Source organism: Dysidea avara, chromosome 5 (assembly GCF_963678975.1).
Source record: "Dysidea avara chromosome 5, odDysAvar1.4, whole genome shotgun sequence".
Classification (NCBI taxonomy): Eukaryota; Metazoa; Porifera; class Demospongiae; order Dictyoceratida; family Dysideidae; genus Dysidea; species Dysidea avara.
Window position 1 is genome coordinate 4840616 of NC_089276.1, and position 27716 is coordinate 4868331.

Consider the following 27716-nt stretch of genomic DNA (forward strand, 5'->3'; position numbering starts at 1 on the left):
CACACGCATGCATCAAGCAATTTTTAAAGATTTGTGCAATCAGCAGTACTGCGGTTTTCCAAGTCCTTAGCGTAACTCATTGGTTATCGACCACTACCTATTATTGACCAGGATACCACACCTATTATCGACCAGTCAGTATACGAATAAATACGCAATTATACGGGAAGGTTATCTAGAGACCAACTTTGAGACCTTTGTTGCTGTCTGGTCTGGCGTAATCCAATGCCTAAATGGAAGCGAACATCTACCGCTAAGAAAGGATGGAAGACAAGAAATAAAATATCGGAAGTACAGCATCTTGACGCTGTTAAACGCCGCAAACTGTGGGACCCTGAATCTATGACTAGAGCAATGAACGCGGTTATTTCAAAGGAGATGGGGGTGAATAAAGCTGCAGAACAATTTGACGTGCCACGAACTACACTAAAGGACAGAATTTCTGGACGAGTGAAGCATGGAGCGAAGCCTAGTCCACCATGGCTTCCTAACACCAGAGGAAGACCAAGAATTGGTTGATTTCCTAGTAGAGTGCTGCAAAATGGGGAATGGAAAAACAAAGAGGGAAGTAATAGACTGTGTGAAGAGGTTGATGGAGAAGAAAAGAGCAAAAGAGGGTTTGCAAATGATAAAATTTAATGGAGAAGGATGGTGGTATAAATTTATGAAAAGACATTCCGAATTGTCCCTACGAACCTCAGATCCACTATCACATTGCAGGTTCAATGCAGTAAGCCAGTCAGCACTAGACCACTATTTTGTATTGCTAAGGAATACCTTGGAGGTGAATGGCTTGATGGATAAACCCAGTTACATTTATAATATGGATGAGTCGGGCATGCCACTTGACCATAAGCAGCTGAAACGTGTTGCACTTAAAGGGATCAAAAAAGTTCATGGACCATCTTCGGGGAACAAGGCACAAATAACAATCTTAGCCTGTGCTAATTCTGTAGGCACTATGATACCACCAATGGTGATTTTTAAGGGGGAACGCTTGAACTATGAATGGACTAGAGGTGAGGTACCAGATACAAAATACGCAATGTCACCCCAAGGGTGGACAGACCACAAGCTGTTTTCTGAGTGGCTGAGTAAACAGTTCACAAAAAGTATTCCACCTTCTTGACCTGTGTTGTTACTTTTAGATGGCCATTCCTCCCATTTTACTTTGGAGGCTATAAAGTTTGCAGCTGAAAATGAAATTATTCTTTTTTGCTTGCCACCCCATACCACTCATGTCGTTCAGCCTCTTGATGTGAGCTTTTTTGGCCCTTTAAAAAAGCATTGGTCTAGAGTTTGTCATGAGTACATGGCCGACAACCTTGGTAAAGTGGTCACCAGATTTCAGGTCTCATCACTTTTCAACAAGGCTTGGTTTTTGTCTATACAACCACATACAATTGTATCCGGATTTCGAAAGGTGGGTGTTTATCCATTCAATTCCACTGCTATCAAGCCATATGATAATTCTTCAATATCTAATAAGATACCAGAAGCAACACCAGTAATGATGCCAGCAGTGACACAGCCCAATGAACGTTCAAGTGTTTCACAAGATGGGTTTAGTGAACACAATCTAGAAGAAAGTGGTCCGGGACTATCACCTGTTTCATATAGTGAGGAGCAAATTGAATTGTTTCAAAGAAGGTATGATAATGGCTACAACATTTATGACGATCAAATGTATGTGTCATGGCTACAGCAACAACATCCAGATGACCTTCCAGAGAATTTGTCATCGAGCACCACCATAGAGACACAGGTAAATGGGGAGCAAGTTGAACCACTGAACTGTAATACTAGTACCGAAGATGACAGTACTGTAGACAAGGAAAATGTAGTGCCATCACCAGAACAGCCTATGGACAGTACAGTAGACAAGGAAAATGCAGTGCCATCACCAGAACAGCCTACGTACAGTCTTTCAGCTAGTCTAGCAAATACCAGAGTGTTTGTGTCAGAGCTTCGGGAAATTTTGGGTGAAAGAAGAGTAGTATCGAAAGCATCCACCAAATCTAAATCAACTGCTAGAGTGCTCACAAGTGCTGAGTCTTTAGCACTTCTAATTGAAAAGGAAAAGAAGAAAAAGGAAGAAGAGGAACAGAAAGCAAAGAGAAAAGAGGAGCGAGATAGAAAACGACAAGAGAAAGAAAAAGAAAAGAAAAGTTGAATTGAGAAGAAAGAAGGATGAAGAGAGAGCAAAGCAAAGAGGACAGAAACACAAGAGGTCTGCAAACAAGACACAGAAGGCACCAGTGGTAGCTGAGCTATCTTCTGACTCAGAAGTAGAAGACGAAGATCAATATGGTGTACAAGACAAAGAAATTTCTAGCAATGAATGTGCCGTATGCTTTGGGTTATACCAGGATGATTTGTCAAGTGCTGGGAAGCTGATGAGGGAGTGGGTTGAGTGTACTAATGAACGGTGCAAGAAGTGGATGCACAGCCAGTGCTTACAAGTTAACAATGACTTGTATATATGTGGAATCTGTAAATATAAATTTAGCTAATTTGTGTGTGCATAACTCTTGAACTATAGGTTCAAATGGATTCATTTTTTAGGTGTAGACCCTTCTCGTAATAGTGGTTAGACTGTTTGCATAGTTGTATTGCTTCATGAAATTCATAGCGATCTATTACCAGTTTCTTGGAAAAAGTCGATAATAGGTAATTGGAATATACACGTAGCTAAGTCGATAATAGATAGAGACGGTCGATAATAGATGAACGTACGCCCTTAGCTATAATCACCACTGTATTTGCGTAGTTTTAATTGTGAGAATGATATTTAGCAGATGTATTAGGCGTTACTTTATCTAGTTGTGTTGAAATTTTCACTGTTCTACGACGTTGTATGGCTGATTTATGACGCGAGAAACGTTAACTGGTCGATAACCGGTGAGTTACGCTACAATGCAAAGGTCATGCGCTAATAATGTGTCAGTATGCGCAGTTCTTTAAATACACCCGTAATATTCTGTGGCTGTCGAGTTGTATGCGTACGCATGCTTGAAGTCCTGTGAGTCAGTAGTTGTCACTGAAAATCCACTGTTGAACAGCTGCGCACGTACATGCTTGTATATAGCGCCGGAATGACACTTTGCATTACAAGAACTTGGAAAACCGCAGTACGCTTGGTTGCGGACCCCTCGCGCATGGCTAATTAACAAATATAAAACTGTTTGTCGCTGCTAAACTCTACCGATAATACAAATTCGTCAAAAGGATAGTTTATTGCTTTCTAAAAGATAAAAAATTATTAAAACTTGAGCAAACTAGCTGAATCAGCAGTGAGGTACACATACAATGGTTATACTTACAAAGCGCAGTGGTCAGGAACAGCACGGCTATAATCACTACTCGAGACATCTTCCCCGTCGAAGTGACCTCCATTGTGTGCGATTCCAGCCGCTAAAACACGCCTACTTTGTCCACCTGCACGTGCAGAGGAGGGTGGACATGCGCACGTGAGCGCATACCTTTGTATGAAAAGCATAACCAAGCCTTCAACGAAGTTTAAATTAACCCCATTCGAAAGTGTGTTTCACGTTTAGTATATTTAGCCTGGCCGGTCGTAAATCGCTAATTTATAGAGGATCACGTGTGCTGTAAGTTTGTTGGTAGAATCGATGCGTTGCACTCTAGAGACACCTTATAAGCTTGTTTGTATTCGAGCCTGAAAAAGGTATTATGATATACAATAAGCCTCCTATATGGGGTGCCGTTTGTACCAAAATTGTGCAAAAATGCTTTATTTATAAACTATAACCATACTTTATAAATCAATGCGCTACTTTATAAATCACGGACATATACTTTATAAATCATATGCATGATTTATAACGTGCATTCATATGCATGATTTATAAACCATATACCTGATTTATAAATCATTGACATATTATAAACTATTTATATAAATTATACAACACTTATTTGTAAAGTATAAACACTGATTATTAATTTATATAACAATGTACTACTTTATAAATCATGTGTATAGTTTATAAATCATAGCTACACATGATTTATGAATCAATAACATACTTTATGAACCATGCATGCATGCATAATTTATAAATCATCATTATGATTTATAAATTGCACACGTCAGATTAATAAATCATAAGTATATTTTACAAACTACCATCACGAGTGACTTAGTTTGGTTATTGCTGTATTTTATAAATCATTGTCGTACTTTATAAACTTAACACACTTTACAAATCACATGTACAATTTACTTTTGTAAACTAGTACTATGATATATAAATCAATAGTGTAATTTAGTATGGGGTGCCGTTTGTACCAAAATTGTACAAAAATGCCTTATTTATAAACTATAACCATACTTTATAAATCAATGCACTACTTTATAAATCATGAACATATACTTTATAAATCATATGCATGATTTATAAACCATATACCTGATTTATAAACCATATACCTGATTTATAAATCATTGACATACTTTATAAACTATAACATTGATTTATATAAATTATACATGTGATTTGTAAACTATAACACTTATTTGTAAATTATAAACACTGATTTATAAATTATAATATTAATTTATATATCAATGTACTACTTTATAAATCATGTGTATAGTTTATAAATCATACACATGATTTATAAATCAATAACATACTTTATGAGCCATACATGCATAATTTATAAATCATCATTATGATTTATAAATTGTACATGTCAGATTAATAAATCATAAGTATATTTTACAAACCATCATCACGAGTGACTTAGTTTGGTTATTGTTGTATTTTATAAATCATTGTCCTACTTTATAAATTTAACACATACTTTACAAATCACATGTACAATTTACTTTTGTAAACTAATACATGATATATAAATCAATAGTGTAATTTAGTAGCCATATGTTGTTGTTTAGTATCGATAGTTAGAATTCATATCTATATTGCTTAGATGTGCATCAAATGGAAAGCATTTGTGGCATGTGATCCAGCACAGGATTTAGCACACTTAGTAGCTACAAGCTTTGGCAGCTGTTGTGAGCACTTGCACTAATGAGAGCAACCTGGCAAAGTGGAGTATCACCATTACCAATGTCCCTGTCATCGTCGTGGGTAACTCCCTGCCAGTAATTCCACTAATTATGCCACTCTTGCTGGCTACTCTTACATGATGTAGGATTTGGGCTCAAGCCGGTCAGTGACAACAGTGGCATAATTGGTGACAACAGTGGCATAGTTGGTGGAACCACTGGCAGGGGCATTGGTAATGGTAATATACTCCACTTTGCCGGGTTGCTCTCATTAGTGCAAGTGCTCACAACAGCTTCCAAAGCTTGTAGCTACTAAGTGTGCTGAATCCTGTGCTGGATCACATGCCACAAATGTCTTACATTTGATACAGATCTAAGCAATATTGATATGAATTCTAACTATCGATACTAAACAACAACATACACCTGTATGGCTACTAAATTACACTATTGATTTATATATCATAGTATTAGTTTACAAAAGTAAATTGTACATGTGATTTGTAAAGTATGTGTTAAATTTATAAAGTAGGAAAATGATTTATAAAATACAACAATAACCAAACTATGTCACTCGTGATGATGGTTTGTAAAATATACTTATGATTTATTAATCTGACATGTACAATTTATAAATCATAATGATGATTTATAAATTATGCATGTATGGTTCATAAAGTATGTTATTGATTTATAAATCATGTGTATGACTTATAAACTATACACATGATTTATAAACTATACACATGATTTATAAAGTAGTACATTGATATATAAATTAATATTATAATTTATAAATCAGTGTTTATACTTTACAAATAAGTGTTATAGTTTACAAATCACTTGTATAATTTATATAAATCAATGTTATAGTTTATAAAGTATGTCAATGATTTATAAATCAGGTATATGGTTTATAAATCATGCATATGATTTATAAAGTATATGTTCATGATTTATAAAGTAGTGCATTGATTTATAAAGTATGGTTATAGTTTATAAATAAGGCATTTTTGTACAATTTTGGCACAAACGGCACCCCATAATTTGGTAACCATACGTTGTTGTTTAGTATCGATAGTTAGAATTCATATCAATATTAGCTACTTAGATGTGCATCAAATAGAAAGCATTTGTGGCATGCAATCCAGCACAGGATTCAGCAAACTTAGTACAAGCTTTAACAGCTGTTGTAAGCACTTGCACTAATGAGAGCAACCTGGCAAAGTGGAGTATCACCATTACCAATGCCCCTGTCATTGTTGTGGGTAACTCCCCTGCCAGTAATTCCACTAATTATGCCACTCTTGCTAGCTGGCTACTCTTACACAGTGTAGGATTTGGGTTCAAGCCGGTCAGTGACAACAGTGGCATAATTGGTGACAACAGTGGCATAGTTGGTGGAACCACTGGCAGGGGCATTGGTAATGGTGATACTCCACTTTGCTGGGTTGCTCTCATTAGTGTAAGTACTCATAACAGCTGCCAAAGCTTGTACTAAGTTTGCTGAATCCTGTGCTGGATCACATGCCACAAATGCTCTCCATTTGATGTACATCTAAGTAATATTGATATGAATTCTAACTATCAATACTAAACAACAACGTAAGGCTACTAAATTACACTATTGATTTATATATCATAGTACTAGTTTACAAAAGTAAATTGTACATGTGATTTATAAAGTATGTGTTAAATTTATAAAGTACGACAATGATTTATAAAATACAACAATAACCAAACTAAGTCACTCGTGATGATGGTTTGTAAAATATACTTATGATTCATTAATAAATTATGGATGTATGGTTCATAAAGTATGTTATTGATTTATAAATCATGTGTGTGATTTATAAACTATACACATGATTTATAAAGTAGTACATTGATGTATAAATTAATATTATAATTTATAAACCAGTGTTTACTTTACAAATAAGTGTTATGGTTTACAAATCATATGTATAACTTATAAATCAATGTTATAGTTTATAAAGTAGCTATGTCAATGATTTATAAATCAGGTATATGATTTATAAATCAGGTATATGATTTATAAATCACGCATATGATTTATAAAGTATATGTCCATGATTTATAAAGTAGTGCATTCATTGATTTATAAAGTATGGTTATAGTTTATAAATAAGGCATTTTGCACAATTTTGGTACAAACGGCACCCCATACTCCTATGCTCACTCCCACGGAATTTAAAAAAAGGAAAGCGGACGCCGCTAGTATCCTCATGGAGAATCAAGCAGGAAATAGGACACCTTCGTACTTATTTTCTTCCGTTTGTCACAAGAAGCACAAGATAAATTAGTGTGGCTGTTGCTAAACAGGTTTTATCACTTCATTTTAGTCTTGGCATTACAAACATTCAATTAATGATAATAATTTTCAGTAGCGCTTATATCGTGTCCATCCTCTAGTCTCGTACCTAGCCGGGCTCGCACTGATGCGCAAACACCGTCTGGTGACAATGCTCGAGTTTCTTGGGCCCAGAAGTGCGATCCAACATAAATACTGTATTTTCCAAGATCTTGCTGTGTACAATGCACGCAGGGCAGTGCTGATTCGGTTTTGCACGTAGTTTTATTCAGTTTAGTACTGATTAATGAACAGTAGAAGACTAACACAAGTATTCAACAGTAAACGTTATCTCCTCTGGTTGTTGTTATCCTGTTCCTCCAATTCTTAGAAATGAGTCGTTGTTGATCTCTGATTCAGACAAGGCTCATCACTTCAATGAATAGCTATTTTAGTTCAGTGTTTACTGTTGAAGATGTTTAATCTCTTGATCAAGACACACGGTAGTGTGTCGTGCAGCCCAAGAAGCCGGCGCGCAACACCCGTAAGTATATTGACAGGAAGAAAGAAAACGCAATTTTCGCACCTCCGTAGCTCTGTACTGCCTTAATGAAACAAGACGATTTTTGCTGTGGACACTCCCTCCACCTTCAGCACTCCACATTCCAAATGTGAGCGAAATCGCTTCAAGCGTTCCCGAGATATGCGACTTCAACAATTGGCTTAGTTTCTTGGTTTTTTTTTCTTCTTATTTTTCTTCCTCTTTTCGCACACTTACAAAAACTGCTATAAAACGCGAACGCAATATCCGATTGCCTTGAAATTTGGCACACTGAAGGGAGGTATAAAGGCGCATCTCTGTACCAACGTTGGCTAGAATACGATAAACAGGAAAGGAGTTATGAGCGATTATTCACGAAAAATAACACCAATATGTTGTCACGCCTACAGGGTAAACCGCGTATGGGAAGAAGCTGAAAATCGGTGGGTGAATAGGTTAACTATTGAACCTCAAATCTGTTGTGGTTTGAAAGAAATCGAGCTAAAAACCAGGAAGATACAACGAAAAAACCAACAGTGTGTAACAATTACGCAATCGAAATTAGCTAATAAAAAAACTACTACTTGCCATGCCTACCAGATAAACCGCTTGGGGTAATGCTTTGAAAATCGCTGTATAGATGGAGTACTCATCTTAGAAAGGCTTTTCAATGGTGTAGAAGAATCAGACTTAAAGCCACGGAGTTATAACACGAAATCCAACTTGGTGCAGCAGGTGCGAGATCGAGATACTCTATATAGAGCAGTCACCCTGAAGAGAATTCAAAAGATTAGCTAGAAACAAGTAACCTGTATAGAGATCAGCTACAAACAAGTTACCATGTAGAGAGATCAGCTACAAACAATTCACCCTGTAGAGAGATCAGCTAGAAGAAATTACCTTGTGGGGAGTTCATGCAACTATAGAAAGAGATAGTTCAGCTAGAAGAAATCACCTTGTAGAGTTCAGCTACAAAGAAACTACCATGTAGAGAGTTCAGCTACAAACAAATCGCCCTGTAGAGCGATCAATAGAAGAAATTACCTTGTAGAGAGTTCAGCTACAAAGAAACCATCATGTAGAGAATTCAGCTGCAAACAAATCAGCTGTAGAGAGTTCAGCTACAAGCAAATCTCCCTGTAGAGAGATCAGCTAGAAGAAGTTTCCTTGTAGAGAGTTCAGCTACAAACAAATCACCCTGTAGAAAGATCAGCTAGAAGAAGTCACCTTGTAGAGAGTTCAGTTACAAAGAAATCATCATGTAGAGAGTTCAGCTACAAACTAGTGACCTTGTAATGACATCAGCTAAAAGAAGTTACCTTATGGAGAGCTCAGCTACAGAGAAACCATCATGTAGAGAGTTCAGCTGCAAACAAATCACCTGTAGAGAGTTCAGCTATAAACAAAACTCCCTGTAGAGAGATCAGCTAGAAGAAATTACCTTGTAGAGAGTTCAGCTACAAAGAAACCATCATGTGGAGAGTTCAGCTGCAAACAAATCACCTGTAGAGAGTTCAGCTACAAACAAAACTCCCTGTAGAGAGATCAGCTAGAAGAAATTACCTTGTAGAGAGTTCAGCTACAAAGAAACCACCATGTAGAGAGTTCAGCTGCAAAGAAATCACCTGTAGAGAGTTCAGCTACAAACAAAACTCCCTGTAGAGAGATCAGCTAGAAGAAATTACCTTGTAGAGAGTTCAGCTACAAAGAAACCATCATGTGGAGAGTTCAGCTGCAAACAAATCACCTGTAGAGAGTTCAGCTACAAACAAAACTCCCTGTAGAGAGATCAGCTAGAAGAAATTACCTTGTAGAGAGTTCAGCTACAAAGAAACCACCATGTAGAGAGTTCAGCTGCAAAGAAATCACCTGTAGAGAGTTCGGCTACAAACAAATCTCCCTGTAGAGAGATCAGCTAGAAGAAGTTTCGTTGTAGAGAGTTCAGCTACAAACAAATCACCCTCTAGAAAGATCAGCTAGCAGAAGTCCCCTTGTAGAGAGTTCAGTTACAAAGAAACCACCGTGCATGTAGAGAGTTCAGCTACAACCTAGTGACCTTGTAAAGACATCAGTTACCTTGTAGAGAGTTCAGCTACAAAGAAACCATCATGTAGAGAGTTCAGCTGCAAACAAATCACCTGTAGAGAGTTCAGCTACAAACAAATCTCCCTGTAGAGAGATCAGCTAGAAGAAATTACCTTGTAGAGAGTTCAGCTACAAAGAAACTACCATGTAGAGAGTTCAGCTGCAAAGAAATCACCCTGTAGAAAATTCAGCCACAAACAAATTGCCCTGTAGAAAGATCAGTTAGAAGAAGTTACCTTGTAGAGAGTTCAGCTACAAAGAAACCATCATGTAGAGAATTCAGCTGCAAACAAATCAGCTGTAGAGAGTTCAGCTACAAGCAAATCTCCCGGTAGAGAGATCAGCTAGAAGAAGTTTCCTTGTAGAGAGTTCAGCTACAAACAAATCACCCTGTAGAAAGATCAGCTAGAAGAAGTCACCTTGTAGAGAGTTCAGTTACAAAGAAATCATCATGTAGAGAGTTCAGCTACAAACTAGTGACCTTGTAAAGACATCAGCTAAAAGATATTTACCTTATGAAGAGCTCAGCTACAGAGAAACCATCATGTAGAGAGTTCAGCTGCAAACAAATCACCTGTAGAGAGTTCAGCTATAAACAAAACTCCCTGTAGAGAGATCAGCTAGAAGAAATTACCTTGTAGAGAGTTCAGCTACAAAGAAACCATCATGTGGAGAGTTCAGCTGCAAACAAATCACCTGTAGAGAGTTCAGCTACAAACAAAACTCCCTGTAGAGAGATCAGCTAGAAGAAATTACCTTGTAGAGAGTTCAGCTACAAAGAAACCACCATGTAGAGAGTTCAGCTGCAAAGAAATCACCTGTAGAAAGTTCGGCTACAAACAAATCTCCCTGTAGAGAGATCAGCTAGAAGAAGTTTCGTTGTAGAGAGTTCAGCTACAAACAAATCACCCTCTAGAAAGATCAGCTAGCAGAAGTCCCCTTGTAGAGAGTTCAGTTACAAAGAAACCACCGTGCATGTAGAGAGTTCAGCTACAACCTAGTGACCTTGTAAAGACATCAGTTACCTTGTAGAGAGTTCAGCTACAAAGAAACCATCATGTAGAGAGTTCAGCTGCAAACAAATCACCTGTAGAGAGTTCAGCTACAAACAAATCTCCCCGTAGAGAGATCAGCTAGAAGAAGTTTCCTTGTAGAGAGTTCAGCTATAAACAAATCACCCTGTAGAAAGATCAGCTAGAAGAAGTTACCTTGTGGAGAGTTCAACTACAAAGAAACCATCATGTAGAGAGTTCAACTGCAAACAAATTTCCCTGTAGAGAATTCAGCTACAGACAAATCACCTTGTAGAAAGATTAGCTAGAAGAAGTTACCTTGTAGAGAGTTCAGCTGCAAACAAATCACCCTGTAGAGAGTTCAGCTAGAAACAAGTCACCCTGTAGAGAGATCAGCTAGAAGAAGTTACCTTGTGGAGAGTTCAGCTACAAAGAAACCGTCATGTAGAGAGTTCAGCTGCAAAGAAATCACCTGTAGAGAGTTCAGCTATACAAACAAATCTCCCTGTAGAGAGATCAGCTAGAAGAAGTTACCTTGTGGAGAGTTCAGCTACAAAGAAACCATCATGTAGAGAGTTCAGCTGCAAACAAATCACCTGTAGAGAGTTCAGCTACAAACAAATCTCCCTGTAGAGAGATCAGCTAGAAGAAATTACCTTGTAGAGAGTTCAGCTACAAAGAAACTACCATGTAGAGAGTTCAGCTGCAAAGAAATCACCCTGTAGAAAATTCAGCCACAAACAAATTGCCCTGTAGAAAGATCAGTTAGAAGAAGTTACCTTGTAGAGAGTTCAGCTACAAAGAAACCATTCTGTAAAGAGCTCAGCTGCAAACAAATCACCTGCACAGAATTCAGCTACAAACAAATCACCCTGTAGAGAGATCAGCTAGAAGAAGTTACTTTGTAGATAGTTCAGCTACAAACAAATCACCCTGTAGAGAGATCAGTTAGAAGAAGTTACCTTGTAGATCGTTCAGCTACAAACAATTCACCATGTAGAGAGAGCAGCTAGAAGAAGTCACTTTGTAGAGTGTTCAACCACCATGGAGAGTTCTGTAATAAATAAATGTATTATTTAAATATAATTTGTACATTTACTGATAAAATCAGAAATATTTAAAGTACATCTGTTTCATCTTTTCTTCTTCCTGTGGTAAAGAAAAAAGACAGGTTAAAAAAGTCCCAAAGCCAGCCATAGGCCAACTTTGGGGTATACAAATGCAAAAAGAAATGAAATCTAATCCAAAACAGCCAAGCTGTAAAAAAACAGTGCGGCCCTCAAAAAGGCTATGGTGAAAAAAGATGTGAAATCCAAGGTGGCGGCCAAGAAATGGCTGTGATGGTAGGTTAATGGTAAAAATTTTAATACATGTAACGGCAGTTTAGGTGAATTTTGTGCCAAGACCAAGCAGCACAAAATTCACCTGAATTGTCGTTATTAAAATTTTTACCATCAACCTACCATCACAGCCATTTCTTGGCCGCCACCTTGGATTTCACTTTTTTTTTTCACCATAGCCTTTCTGAGAGCCGCACTGTTGGCTGTTTTGGATTAGATCTTCTTTACAAAGAATTAAATGTTTATGATTCCCCTGTGTTTTTGGACCATGTGAATACATCAACTGAGGAGGTATTCGAACTTCTTTCTTCTTTAAAAGTGAATAAAGCCTGTGGTCCTGATAAGATATGTGCTCGCTTGTTGAAAGAAGGAGCTGCTGAGTTGTCTCCCTCTTTGACTACACTTTTTAATAAATTGTTGCAGGATGCTGTTTTACCTTTGGATTGGGTGAGTGCTAAAGTGTGTCCTGTTTACAAGAAAGGTGACAAGCAGTGTGTTTCTAATTATTGCCCCATTAGCTTAACTTGTTTATTAGCTAAAGTTCTTGAGAGGATTGTTCATTCCAGATTATATAGTATGCTTGAACAAAGCAATATCTTGTGTGACAATCAATTTGGGTAGATCTACTACCTCTCTTTTATTAACTGCTGTTGATGATTGGGCTAAGATTTTTAACTCGCGCCATAGTGTTCATTGTTTGTTTTTGGATTTCACCAAAGCTTTTGATTCTGTACCCTATGAGAGACCCCTACTGAAATTATGGCTGTATGGGGTAGGTGGAACCTTATTGAACTGGTTCAGATGTTTATTGACTACTCGTAGACAGCATGTGGTTTTGAATGGTTCATTTTCTTCTTGGTTACCTGTGATTTCGGGGGTGCCTCAAGGAACTATTCTTGGTCCCCTGCTATTCATTACTGACTTGGCACAGTTTGTTAAATGTAAGTTCCAGCTTTTTGCTGATGATCTCACTTTGTACCATCAGATTATTTCAAATGCTGACTGTTTACATCTGCAAGAAAATCTATATGTTTTCCTCAAATGATGCCAGAGGTGGTTGATGCATCTGCAACTTCCAAAGTGTGAAGCTCTTTGTATCTCAAACAAGTGTTATCCTCCTACTTTCACATACTTCTGTGATGGTCAACCCCTTCAGTGGGGTAGTGTGGTGAAATATTTGGGAGTATACATTAATCAACATTTGACATGGACAGATCACTGTAAGTTTGTTTGCAGTAAGGCTACTAAAGTTTTGAACCTGCTATGTCGCTTGCTATATTGCTGTTCACAATCTGCTAAAAGCCATTCATATTGTGCTCTTGTTCTTCCGCTAATTCAATATGGCTTTCCTGTGTGGTTGCCTCATTACAATAAGGACCTCAAACTGCTTGAATCTATTCAGAATCGAGCTGCTCACTGGATTTGTGGCAGTCACTTTAACCCTTCTACATTTACATAATGGTCACCATCATCAGGATCCTGCCTTTCTCAAATTACTAGGCCTTCCATTTACACACGGCTCATCACCATATCATTGTTGACTTGATGCATCACCGAACTTCGATTACTTTTGATGATCACTTTAAATTTAATTGTAACAACACAAGATCTCATTCTAGGACACTTATGACTAAATCATCGGTGATTAATGCATATCGTTACTCTTTTTTTGTATATATAATTTTCTTGTGGAATAAATTACCAGCTTCTGTATGTAATGCAAATTCACGTAAGGTTTTTCATTCTGCTGTACTTAATCATTTTGCATGTATATAACTTCTTGTTTGTTTTTGCGTTCTGTAAATATTTTTGTAGTTTGTGTTGTCATTATTATTTGTTTGGGGGTGTTCTATAGGCTCTTTAGCCTTTTACTCTCCCATGTGAATTTTCACAATAAAGAAAAATCAAATGTTAACAGTACACTATTTAACTCTCTATCACTGTAACTTACAAACTCCCCGCTAAACTCTATTGCATGCCACAACACACACAGACACTTGGGTTGGCCTGGCTGTGCACCAAGCAAGAGTTTAATGACTGTTTGAAAATAATTATTTACAAAACACCATCATAGCTAACTATGAAACACCATAGATACTGGAAACAATATCCAACACATTAATAACTGCCATGTGGTCAGTGATTTGTAGACCTGTGTGATGCTACAGCAGGGTCTGTAACAATAAAGTATTGATTTTGCCTAAATTTTGGAGACAGCCGACCCCAAATCTGCCCCCAAGGGAAAAAAAACCTCCACTGAACAAAAACCACATGGGTAAAAAAGAACAGCTGGAGGAAAAAAACCATACATGATGCATGCAGCTGTAGCACCACATGTGCATCACTCTCGAACACAAACTGCAATAACAATAACCACAAACAAGATTAAGCACATGGATGAATACATATATAATAGTCCAGAGTCTAGTCCAACTGAGTAGGCTCATCATCTAGCCAATGTCTGTAAAGGAAAAAATTAAATTAAAAAGAAAAAAATTAACTGAAGTCAACACCTCATATCACATCCATTACACACTAACATCCCCTCAATAAAAATGAAGCAACAGTAGCTTGGTAAACGGCCTAGAATTGCCCTAGCAACCAATCATTCATTTAAATACCCCCAATTATCCCGCCACGCATGCACAATAACATACCGCGGAGAGCGTATTTTCTGTCTAATATTGCATAACTGACAAAATACCACTCCCCGCTAAACTCTATTGCATGCCACAACACACGCAGACACTTGGGTTGGCCTGGCCGTGCACCAAGCATCGGCACTTACTATGTATATAGACACACTCTAGAGGTACAAAGAGCGGGACTAAGGCTCAGATGCCTAATCTTTGTGTAACTTCTAAGAGAGAAGCAACTAAGTCTTTAACATAGCCATCCTTGGCGCTATCTGGGGACCAACAACCATGCCTCTTGAATAATATGTCTGGTATTCCAGCTTGAGCTGCAGCAGTAGCACCTCCTGACCTAAGACTGAAAATCTGACTTAGAGAACCCAAGAGATTCCAACCTGTCCAACAACAGCTCTCGTATACGAGTGTGTGACAATTGGCCAGATGGATGCAGCTGCTCACCCTCTTTTGCCAGCGGACAGAACAATATCAGGGGCGGATCTAGGATTTATAAAAGGGGGGGGCTAACTCAAGGTACTAATCTCTTGGGTAGAGATGTGTGAAGCATGCTGGAACTAGGGGGGTCTGGGGGCATGCCCCCCAGGAAAATGTTGAAAAATAGATGCTAAAATACTGCAATTTGGAGACATTTACACATAAAATTCACAATATTTTCTGCCTGTAGATATTTTATATACTGCCTTTAGATTGTAGGTATGGCTCTCTGAAGCATTTTGCTAATGGAAAAGTTTGGGTAGGTACAGACAACCAAGTACATGATGCATCCCTCTCACAATTGCACAACACTGAATAGGTGCATGTTAGAATAATAATGTTGAAAGTGGAAAATTTTGAAATTTGAACAATACAAGATTGAATCTGAGAGCATTTTCAATGGAAATTGTGTACCTGAATTAAGTATTGCCATACATATAAGCGCTTTAAACAGACCAATGCACTTCATTGTATGTATAGGTGCAGGCAGATTTGGAAAAATTCTATAACAGAACCAACTACATGTTTCCAGTGAATGTTCTATTAGAGTAGTTAGCTGACTGCTCTATTAGAGTATCTCGATCTTGTACACCTCTAAAGCTAATCCGGGTCCTTGCTGCATAAACGTTAGCATAAATCCACTGATAATACCTTGGAAAGATGTTTATAAGGTGGTTTTATGAGTATTTGTATTATTAGTGATTATATAATTATGCTAAGACAAAATTTCATTATAATACACAGCATATTGATCAAGTAAAGCCTAAATATGAAGGGGGGGCTTCAGCCCCCAAAGCCCCCCCTGGATCCGCCCCTGAATATTCCAGAGGAGTTTGACAAACCACCCATGTCCATATATTGCTTAAGCATTGCAACTGGGCAAGTAACTTTAGCACTGCAAGCCACATACACCCAGATATAGACACACTCTATATACCAACGGATTGCTGGAAGGTGACGGCAACCCTGCCATTTGATGAATCCAGGCAATAGCATATGTAGCTTCCTCCACAGCTGCTCGGGACTGCTTAGAATCTCCCATGTGTTGAAGATACACTGCCAGGTGAACTGGCTTTACTGGAAACATGTTGATATTGCTAAGGGACTGGGCCCATTTCCTCCAGCGGTACATGTATTCTTAGTTGTAGAAAGAGCCTTACTGTTGAGAACTGTAGTACACAAGCTCTTGGCCAAGCACTTAAGATGGGGATCTTCCATGCACAATAACTCTTGCCATACTGTCTGGCCTTGTACCACTGCAAAATACACGATTTTAGTGCAATAAATATTCAAAAAGCCCATCACAATAACAGGCAGACAACTGCTTAGCATGGAAGCATCTCAGCACACTGACCTACAGTGGCTGACACAACACAGACCAATAGAAGCATCTCAGCACACTGACTGACAGTGGCTGGCTCAACACACAACATAGACCAATGCTTGCCGCAGAAGCATCTCAGCACACTGACCGACAGTGGCTGGCACAATACAAACCAATGCTTAACACAGAAGCATCTCAGCACACTGGCTGACAGTGACTGGCTCAACACACAACAAGACCAATGCTTACCACAGAAGCATCTCAGCACACTGACCGACAGTGGCTGGCTCAACACACAAGACCAATGCTTGCCACAGAAGCATCTCAGCACACTGACCGACAGTGGCTGGCTCAACACACAATGCTTACCATAGAAGCATCTCAGCACACTGACTGGAACAACACAAACCAATGCTTAACACAAAGCATCTCAGCACACTGACTGACAGTGGCTGGAACAACACAAACCAATGCTTAACACAAAGCATCTCAGCACACTGACTGACAGTAGCTGGCACACAGCACTTTCCTTAAACATGTGTAAATATATCAACTGTTGGTGTAGCAGAAGGGTGCTCATTACGTTAATTCTATGTATACTACCTGCCTGGGATTGGCTTAATGAACAGAGCACATTCTCAATCATATGCAACTTGCATAAGAATATTTGTTTTTCAATGTTTATTAGCTATTATAATTCAATGAATATGACACATGGTTTTCAGAGGGTAACCAACAGGCATGTTAAAATCCAATAACAAGCCAAGAATACGAGTAGTCGGCCTTGAACCAGAAAAGAACCCCGAGGTACACCTACCAGGCAAAAACAAATGGTCAAACAGGGGCAGGCCACACCAATCCCTGACAAAAAAAAACAACAAGATGACTACCATCTGGACAAATTAGAGGCCAAATGGGGCTGATGGCCAATGAGGTAGTACAATGATACCTCTGCACTCACAGTTCTGAGCATGCCTTAGCAAACGTGGAATGAGGTAGACTAAGGGACATCACCAATTCATTTCACCAGTCCAATCACATGTGAAACAATCTACAGCCTCAGACCCTGGGTTACAGAAACGGCTATTAAACCTGGGTAGTTGAGTATTATAAAAGCTCGCAAAGCGATCAACCATACACGGGCCCCATCTACTGTTCAACCAGCAAAACACACTTGGGTGTAATTGCCAATCATCAAAGTCTTGTATGTGACTGATAAAATCAGCTCTCTGGTTCTCAGTACGAGGTATCCACTCAGGCTCAACAGACACACTATATTGTACACACAAGGAACATAACCTAGGGTTTCCTGTTGAAGGGCCGGGTTTTTACTAGTTTGTAAGTAGTGCATTGGTATAGTTACTTTTAATTTGTCTTGCATCAACTCGATGGTGTAAACGCAGTTTCTTGATAAGCGCCTAAGGAAACACCTTAAATATAATTATTTTTTACATGTGTCACAATGGTAGTTTGCTGCTGTTACTATTACATGTGGTAGAGTATTGATGTGATGTATGTACAAACTATATACAAAAATGGAATAAAAGTTTAACATAAAATTTGCGAAAACTCGTCTAGAAATTCCAGCACTGCTTGGTGACAATGTTGATATTGCTCCTGTAATAATAACAATACCATATTAGGTTTGTTGTTAGAGTAGAACCTGTCTTAGAGACCACTTATATAAAAGACCATTCATTAACTGTGAAGTAGAACCAAAAATATGAGCTATAAAATTTTTTTTTTTGGGGGGGGGTGGCTACTTGGCATGGCCACTACAATCAGGTAGTTGTTCAATTCCCAAATCGGGAGTAATCCACCTGTTTAGAAAGACCAAAAAATTTTGCCACGGGCTCAGACAGGTTCTACTGGGTCACCTCAATCTACCACATTGGAGACAAGGGCTGTCTGACAGATATGTGAGTTTTTAATTGCCTGAAAGATGTCAACAGCCTTCACACGTTCAAGTGTATAGTAGATAGCAATGAATGATCCAGTACGTCCACAACCATCACTATAGGCCAAACATACAATACAACTTAAAACTGTATACCATATTGTAGAGTGAATGACTATTGATACAAAAGCAATTCATGATCTTAATGTTTATAAGAGCAACACTTATTCAAGACGTCTTATTCACCTGCACATAACAGTGATGGCTTTGTTTCCTGTGTGTCGTTGTACCTCTAACAGTTCCTTCGTCACACCCAGTATAGCCTTGGTGTTGCTGGGTGTCTTCTCTGAGGGCCAGGCAGTGTAGTGGAGTAGTGTCACTTGTAGTGGGACTGCCTTCTACAAGATTATTACAATAATCAACTAATTTGACTGATAGGTATCACTCACCACAGCATCTCCAACGATGGAGAATTTGTAGCCGTTGTAGCTGTTCCGTTCATTCTTAGACTTCAGACTGACCTTCACCTTACCATACTCAGTCTCTTCATCCGGCCAGAACTGGTAGAAATTCTGTCCAACAATATACAATACATTACTTGTCTGACTTGTGTATGTTAATGTGACAAGTGAGCTATCATTACAATGTGTGTTGTGTCCTTTGTAACTTGTAGAGTAGACAAGTTATGACACAACACCACATGCTCAGTTAAAAAATAAAGAAAAGCATTATCAAACCTTTCTTCATATAGCAGTTAAAATGTGGGACTTTTGTTCAATTTTTTTCACAGTAGTCACTGATTGGGTGGTAAATCTGGTGATTGGTATCATACTCAAACCACTTTCCTGCTATTAAGTGTACAGCGTGAACACTGTAACTAAATACCAGTGTAGTAAGTTACATGTACCACTCCCTTCCTTCCTAGGTCATGTAACACATTGATGTGTTGTGTACCTCTTTGTCGTGTTCTGGGCTGGACAACAAAACGATGACAGCACTTTGTGACTCCCACATCATCCTCCAGAAGTCATTGGTGGTGTTCTCCATCGGACATTGTGTGGCTATGAATGCATTACATTGCTTGTAGCCCTGAATGATATCACAGGTACAAACCTTACATTTACAGTGTGTGTGTGTGCACACATAATAATTGTACATCATTTCTACTGTACAAGCAAAAACAAACTCTCACATCCACAAATGAGGCGTTGATGTAGTCTGAACCAGGTAGAAGAGTGGCTTTCATCTGCACCCGACTGATGTTGTCTGTGTGAACAACAAGTAATGTATATGCTTGTTGGTACCACTATACACTAACATGGGACACATGAGTTGTCACAGTTCTTAGAGACATTGTGTTGAGAGAGAGTATCAGAACAGTCTCCCTCAGTCCACTTCCGACTTACTTGTTGCAACAACTACAGTGAACAAACTACCTACACATTATTACATTAGACGTACAAGTATACATGCATCAAACTGTTCCTTGAAGCCAGTCACTCCCTTTCCAGCTACAACACTGTTCAGTCTGTTGACCCTAGTGGCCATGTCTTGTACGTTGAAGGCTGTCTCACCACATGTGATCAACTCCTCCAGTGCATCGTGAATGGACGTGTATTGTGTCTGTGGAGTAGTGAACACATCACACTTTATACATGCTATACACAAGCACACAGTGTATGTATGCACACACACAAAGCAAAGTGATTGGCTGTTGTGTACATAGCAACTCCTACTCATTGAAAGTTATGAAACAGTGTACTACTTAGGTGATAGGATTCGGTGTAAGACTACCACCCCGTAGGAGGCTGTACCATATCTCACAGGTGAAGGTGTAGGCATCTGAAGTCTCACCTGTTATGTGAGACATGACATGGACACTGGACAGGTGGCATTGCTTCCCCAGTTAATACCAGGTACCCAATTAAATAGCTGAGTGGATAGCAGCAATGTGAGTATTGTAAACAACAACAGCATCACTGAGCATTTAACCTGGTAACCAGGCCAGTACACCCATTTACACACACATAGTTGTAATAGTCTGAACCATGAAGACTCATTTCATACACATATTATGCACAAACTCATACACATTAACATCTTGTGTCACTGCCATACGCTGCAGCATAATATCCAGTGTAATGTATGTACCACTACAACCCACACCAGCACTAGAGAATAAATCACAAACACAATCATGTCTACACTGCCATTTGAGCATACTATATATATCGCAAACAATGAAGGATAAAAATTTGGTTGTGAAGTTGTGGAATTTCAAGGAAATCTGCCAAACTTAATTTAATTTCACCAGTGGCTTATGAATACAATATTTTTCAATCATGCATATGATCTATCAATCATGAGTTTTGTGTGTTCCAGAAACATTTAACACTACACACATCACTACACACACATTACTATTCAGCCACAATATAGAGGTTGTTTTTCTGATACAAATGAATACATACATGGATACATACAGTATATGTGACCCGCTGAGTGAAAACCAGCCATTTTTGCAAAATTCTATTTTGCTATAAAAAAATATTGAATTAAACCAGGTAAAAATACACATGTCACATAAATTCTTACACAAAGTTGTAATTGCTTTGGTATGCACTAAAACAAAACTCAAATCAATTAGACCTATACACCTCCAGATTCTCCTGTTCATTGGGAGTAAGAAAATCTTTCTTTCATGTTTGTACAGTGTATGGTACGTGAGTTATGGGTGCTTATTTACGATGTGGTAAAACTAAAGTTTTCCGCTGTCATTTGATTGCTGAAGTGGCCTTCTTCTTTGTCCACATGGAGAAATACACAGAAAACACTATACCTTGATCAATGTGCCAGTTCGTGGTGAACAGATTGAGGCAAACCCTGTTTTGTAGTTTGTGTCAGTAGCGAGTTATGTTTGATAACATAGCAACCTGTATTTGTGACCAGGTTTTACAAAACCGATCCAAATCGCACATCAGGCAACATCAAACTAACACCACCGGTGGATAGCTACACTATCATACTAGTAGTTTTGACACTCAGTACCACTCCGGGCTGGTTTCAACAGACGTCTTTTCTGGGGGGGAGGGGGGGGGGGGGGTGTGTAGAACTCGAATAGCAGTTTAGGCCTTGTGAATGACCTGGCTTGGCAAGAATCAGTGGTTTACTGGTGGACAGCCTGACAATGTTGGCCAGACGTTATTTTGCTACATATCAACCACTCAGGAGCCAGCACAGCCCTGTAATCTCGTTTCTGAACTCCAATCGTGGCCTGCCTCCATTATGAGGTCTAACCCTTGCCCACCCCTCCACCCCCCACCCTTCGTGAGCACTCGTGATACTACTTTGCTTGTCCAATAGCTCAGATTTTCTATCTTATTTGGCGGGAAACTCTATAAGCAGCTACAAGTACTGGAAGTGGTCTGAAAGGTAACAGATTGATGCACCTCTAGTGTAAATTTCATACGCGTGCTTGCTATCCTTGGAGAGTTATGCTGACTTGAATTCTTTAAAACCATTTATCTCGAAACTTGCAATGTGCGATTTGGATCGTTTTTCCAAAGTCCAGTCACATTTTATTTGCCGTATTGTTGCTGTATAAGTTTATTCCTGTTCCAACTGTCTAGCACTATAACTCCAAGACTACTCATCACAAAAGGCTGAAACTTTGGCTGTCCATTCCTTTGTTATTATAGATAACAGAGAAGCCATATAATGGAATTTGAGGAATGTGTAAAAACAGCCGGTTTTTGCTCAGCGGGTCACATATAACACTACCACATACAGAGAGTACACACTCAAGCTGTGCACAGCATCTCCTTTTTATAATCTTCTTTACTGTTGTCCTAAAAGTCTTATTTATGCCACGCAAGAAGGCCCCCAGGAGGATGGATAGGTATAGGGGGTTAGCAGTGAGGTGTGGTCCAGAGCAAACAGCAGCAAAGTAAATGTTGTAAGCAGTCTTGTTGTTGTTGGCTAGTTAGCACACACACATGCATGCACATGTACACATATGCACTTTACACTACACACACATACACAATTACACATGTACACACACACACACATCCACGTGTACACATGCACACATGCATGCAGGTATACATGAATACTACATGTACAGACACACGCGTGTGTGCAAACACACTACACTACATACACACATCAGACTAACCTACAATGCACCACCATAGGGAGACCATTTGATGAGTAATTCTTACGGACTTTCTTGTTGAAGATCAAAGTGGTAGCAAACTATGGCACACCATGATCAGGCCAACTGGTGAAGAAGAAATGCTTCACTTCTAAAGGAACTTCGGATGACTGCTGAGGCTACAATAGCACAATGACGTATGAGTATAAACCAAGTCAACGTGTCTGTGTGTATTACATTGTGTACATAGTTCTGCATGTTAGTGTACAATAGTACAGTTTGAAACTGGACATAATAAATCACTGGATAAATTAATGTCGACAAGAATTCTGCTACTCTAGTTTACTGTACATATTACACGGCTTAATCAACTACACACATTGTAAAGTGTTTATTCTTACGTACATCAGTGACTTCAAATACACGCATGTCAAAGTCAGCAAAGTATTGCAGGTAAGTCATTCTGATGTGTAGTGAAGGCTTTAGTACTTATGTCTCATTGACCTTCTCTGGCCAGTAGATGGCACATTTTGGTGTACCAGCCTCAACTGGTTTAGTGAGCATCACTATTGTCTGTAGTTTGTGGTCCCATATCATCTGCCAAAAGTCCTTAACTGTCTCAGGTAAGGGACCTGGATAACAATAGCATACATACATCATTATTGGGGGCAAAATTATAATACAGTATATTATGGCCTCAATATGAGGTACGTCTTGAGGGTCCATTTGACATGGCCTCTATAACAAGGCGGTTTTTAAAGAGGTAGAACTTTCAAACTAACAGCGTTCAATGAGCATGTACACCATCTAGAATTTACAGTGAATACCATTTCATTTTTGTTGTATGGTGTTCTTTATTTGGAGTTGAAACACTAGCACATTGTACTGGCCCATACTAATTTATATCACTATGACAACCATTCAATTAAATTCTCACCTTGAGCAGCAATGTAAGCATTAGGCTTCTGAAATCCCTACATGTGTGTGAAATAATATAACACACTTTTCTAATGACTTTCTGACAATATCTCATACTACACTTGACAGCAACACAGTAATACCAGTTATATTTCAGAAGGCTCAGTCTCACATATCAATGGTGTTTGACCTAGTTCCTATTATTACCAGCTGTTAGTAGTTACTAATACATGGGCATGCGTGCCACGTGCTACTCTACGCATGCGCATGAAAAACTCTTATAAATACCCACCACACCTCACACCTTCGACTTTTTTTCTTAGCTCACCGCTGTTGGTTGAACACGTGTTTCTTTGCGACTTGTTTCTTCTACTGATACCAGCTATGAGTTTGAATTTGCTGAGCGACGCTGCCCTACTTGGACGCACCCTGCAGGATCTCCAGGACCAGATGACCGCGATGTGAGGGGAGATCGCAGCCCTCAGGGGAGCCTCGCAATCGTCCTCTTCGGCAGCAACAGCAATCACCCCAGCTCATGATGGGAGCCAGCCTGGAACATTGGGGTATTTGTCGTCATCGCGAATATCTGGCACCTCCTGGGCGGAAGAAATGGACATCATCCAGCCACTGGACAACGATGATGCTCCTGACGCTGACGTTTCCTGCTCCGAAGGGGCACGTGTCGTTGAGGTTAGCGAAGCTACCCAAAAGCTGCTGAAGCGAAGCTTCGAATCAATGAAAAATTCCCAACGGCTCCAAACAAGAAACGACTTCTCGCTACCGAAGGTAGCAATTACGAAGACGCCTTTGTTGGATCAAGTGATGGCATCCCAGTGTTCCAAGTCGACGAAGTCGAACGACTGGAGCCTATCCCGCATCCAGGCGCTCATGCTGGACGCGGTGGCGCCTCTAACTGAGGTGATGGAGCTTTTTCACTCCGAGGCAGACGAAGTCTCCTCAGAGCAAATAGCCAAGGCAGTGGAAGCCGCCATTACTTTGCTGGGCAATGCCTCTTGCCAGATGTCAGCCCTGCGGCGGACTCGTGTGCTCCAGAAGTACAACCGGGACCTGGTGGAGTGGGCCCAGAACTGGGAGGAGAAGTTCAATGAAGAGGCTCCAGCATTGTTTGGGCAGAGCTTCCCCAAAGATGTGTCCGAGTATCTGGACCAGGTGGCTTCTCTGAAGAAAGCCAAAGCAACTGCCAACCCTTCCTCCTCATTGGGTTTTCGGAAGGCTTACTCATACCGACCAGCCAACGAACAGGGATACCGGCACGCCCAAAAGCACCGTCCAGCACCATACCCACAAGTCCGCCAGCCAGGGAGTCGCCCAAAGAAGCCACAGAAATGACAGTTACTGGCAATAAATGCACCTGTATGTACAGCAGATGCACATGTATGCCATGTTTTGACAAAGTCATTAACATCTGCAAACCCTACATTACTGAAAGCAATGGGGATGGGGTTTGTGGTTCCACCAAAGGCAAAGAAGCCTTTAATGGTGGCAGGGAGACTGGCTTCCTTTGTAGACACCTGGAAGGTGTTGACAAAGGACACTTGGGTATTGAATGCCATAGAAGGGTATCAAATACCCATTGTGGGGACTCCCACCCAACTTCAAATACCCCAAGAAGGGGTGTTCTCCCAAGAACACAAAGCTCTATTATTAGAGGAGATACAGGAACTCCTCCAAAAAGGAGCAATTATCCCACAATCCAGAAATGCAACCGGTTTTGTCTCCATCCTCTTCCTAGTACCGAAGAAGAACGGTCAGATGAGGCCAGTGATCAACCTGAAATGGTTGAATCACTGGGTGGAGACCCCCCACTTCAAGATGGAGGGAATTCCTACCCTTCGGGATCTCCTCCGCCAAGGAGACTGGATGGTGAAAGTGGATTTGAAGGATGTCTACTTCACCATCCCCATCCACCAGGATCACCAGAAATACCTGAGGTTCATGGTGGACGGGACCTGCTACCAGTTCACCTGCCTGCCATTCGGCCTGTCTTGCGCCCCATGGACTTTCACCAAGGTAATGAAACCATTAATGACTCTGCTGATGTCATGGGGTATCAGGATAATTATTTATATCGACGACATGTTGATACTGGCCAACTCCAGGAAGGAGGCCACACAACACCTGGAAGTACTTGTACTCCTCCTGGAATCCTGGGCTTCATCATCAATCAGGAGAAATCACTCCTATCCCCAGTCCAGGAAATAGAATTTCTGGGACTGATTGTGGACTCGCTGGGCACCCAGCTCAAGCTTCCTGGCGAGAAGCTGCGGCAAATTCGCAAGGAAGCAACCCACCTGCTGACCTGCCAAGTTGTATCTACTCATCAACTCTCCCAGTTCATAGGGAAGTTGAATGCAACCACACAAGCCATTCAAGTGGCACCTTTGTTCTACCGTGCTCTACAGGCCAACTTACAAGAAGCCCTGGCAGTGGGGAACCAGAACTACAATCAGATTCTGCCTCTTGGGACAGAAGCCCAAGAGGAATTGAGGTGGTGGCAGCATCACCTGACCCAATGGAATGGGAAAACTACCATTCGGAAATCAGTGCAGATAGTGATCCAGTCCGATGCTTCCCTCTAAGGATGGGGAGCAGTGTGCAACGGGGTGAGCACGGGAGGCTCATGGACCCCACAAGAACAACTACTCCACATCAACTGCCTAGAATTGTTGGCAGCAGACCTGGCCTTGAAATCATTTCTAAAGGATCAGCAGCGAGTGGCAGTTCTGCTACAGTTGGACAACTCCACAGCTGTGGCATACATCAACAACCTGGGGGGAACCATCTCCCCAGCACTCACAGCTCTGGCGAGAACACTGTGGTTGTGGGCCCTGGAGAGGGACATCACAATCACAGCCCAACACATCCCAGGTGTGTCCAACACTGTAGCAGACTGCGAGTCCAGGATGGAGAGGGACAGATCAGATTGGATGTTGGCTCCTCAAGTGTTCCACAAGATCAACGAAGCCCTGGGACCTCTAGAGATCGACTTATTCGCTTCACGGATGACTTACCAGCTGCCACGGTTTTTCAGCTGGAGGCCAGATCCCCAAGCAGCAGCAGTGGATGCCTTTCAACAGGACTGGAGTCAATTGAGAGGGTATGCCAACCCCCCATGGTGCTTGGTGGGACGAGTACTGAGCAAGGTGGAATCCCAACAGGCTCAGGTAATTCTGGTAGCCCCAGTGTGGAGAGCCCAGACATGGTATCCTGTCCTACTCAGGATGTTGAGAGATTACCCTCGCCTTCTCTCTCCTCAGGAGGCTCAAATGCAGAGGGGGGAACAACTGAGGCAGTTGGAGGTCACCCTACAACTAGCCGTCTGGCCTGTCTCCGGGCGAAGTTCCGAGACAGCTGCCTTTCTTCAGAGGCTTCAAACCTCATGTTGGCCTCCTGGAGGTCAAAGTCCTCACAAACATATGACTCCTTGTTTAACAAGTGGATACGCTGGTGTGGTGAACGTCATATAGATCCCGTTTCTGGCCCTATAGCAGATGTGGCTAATTTCCTGGCCCATTTGTTTGAGGAGGGCTACCAATCACGATCACTGAATTCCTTCAGATCGGCCATTTCATCAGTTCATGATCCAGTGGACGGGGTAGAGGTGGGTAAACACCCCACAATCAGCAGACTTTTGAAGGGAGCCTTTCACTCTAGGCCACCTCTCCCTAGGTACACCTCTACATGGAATGTACAGGTGGTATTACAGTACTTAGAGGGTTTGGGCCCTTCAAATACCTTATCCCTTAAGCAGTTGACATTTTAACTTACAATGTTAATGTGTCTTACCAGACCATCACGCTCCGCAGACTTAGCCTCACTTCAGCTGGACAGACGTCAGTATAAACCTGAAGGAGTTATTTTCTTACCCTCAGCACTGGCCAAGCAGTCATCACAGGGTAGAGAATTGCGGGAGTTTTTTTTTCCGTCTTTTCCTCACAATAATACTCTGT

The 27716-nt window shown here is 40.4% G+C and overlaps 2 protein-coding genes across 2 annotated transcripts in view; both read right to left on the reverse strand.

The window, feature by feature from the left end:
- LOC136256552 (uncharacterized) overlaps positions 1 to 3437 on the reverse strand; it is a 54653-nt gene extending 51216 nt beyond the window's left edge. Inside the window, exon 1 of the mRNA XM_066049530.1 lies at positions 3324 to 3437. Coding sequence (XP_065905602.1) covers positions 3324 to 3396 — 73 coding nt within the window. The 5' untranslated portion in view covers positions 3397 to 3437. The remainder of the gene's footprint in view (positions 1 to 3323) is intronic.
- A 2922-nt stretch (positions 3438 to 6359) lies between these two features.
- LOC136256553 (receptor-type tyrosine-protein phosphatase alpha-like) overlaps positions 6360 to 27716 on the reverse strand; it is a 39892-nt gene continuing 18535 nt past the window's right edge. Inside the window, exons 9-20 of the mRNA XM_066049531.1 lie at positions 23765 to 23801; positions 23320 to 23459; positions 22940 to 23006; positions 20496 to 20525; positions 20145 to 20416; positions 19990 to 20089; positions 19864 to 19937; positions 19626 to 19760; positions 19121 to 19243; positions 18918 to 19069; positions 18662 to 18788; positions 6360 to 6593 (exon numbers count right to left, since the gene is read on the reverse strand). Of these exons, the coding sequence (XP_065905603.1) occupies positions 6360 to 6593; positions 18662 to 18788; positions 18918 to 19069; positions 19121 to 19243; positions 19626 to 19760; positions 19864 to 19937; positions 19990 to 20089; positions 20145 to 20416; positions 20496 to 20525; positions 22940 to 23006; positions 23320 to 23459; positions 23765 to 23801 (1491 nt within the window). The remainder of the gene's footprint in view (positions 6594 to 18661; positions 18789 to 18917; positions 19070 to 19120; positions 19244 to 19625; positions 19761 to 19863; positions 19938 to 19989; positions 20090 to 20144; positions 20417 to 20495; positions 20526 to 22939; positions 23007 to 23319; positions 23460 to 23764; positions 23802 to 27716) is intronic.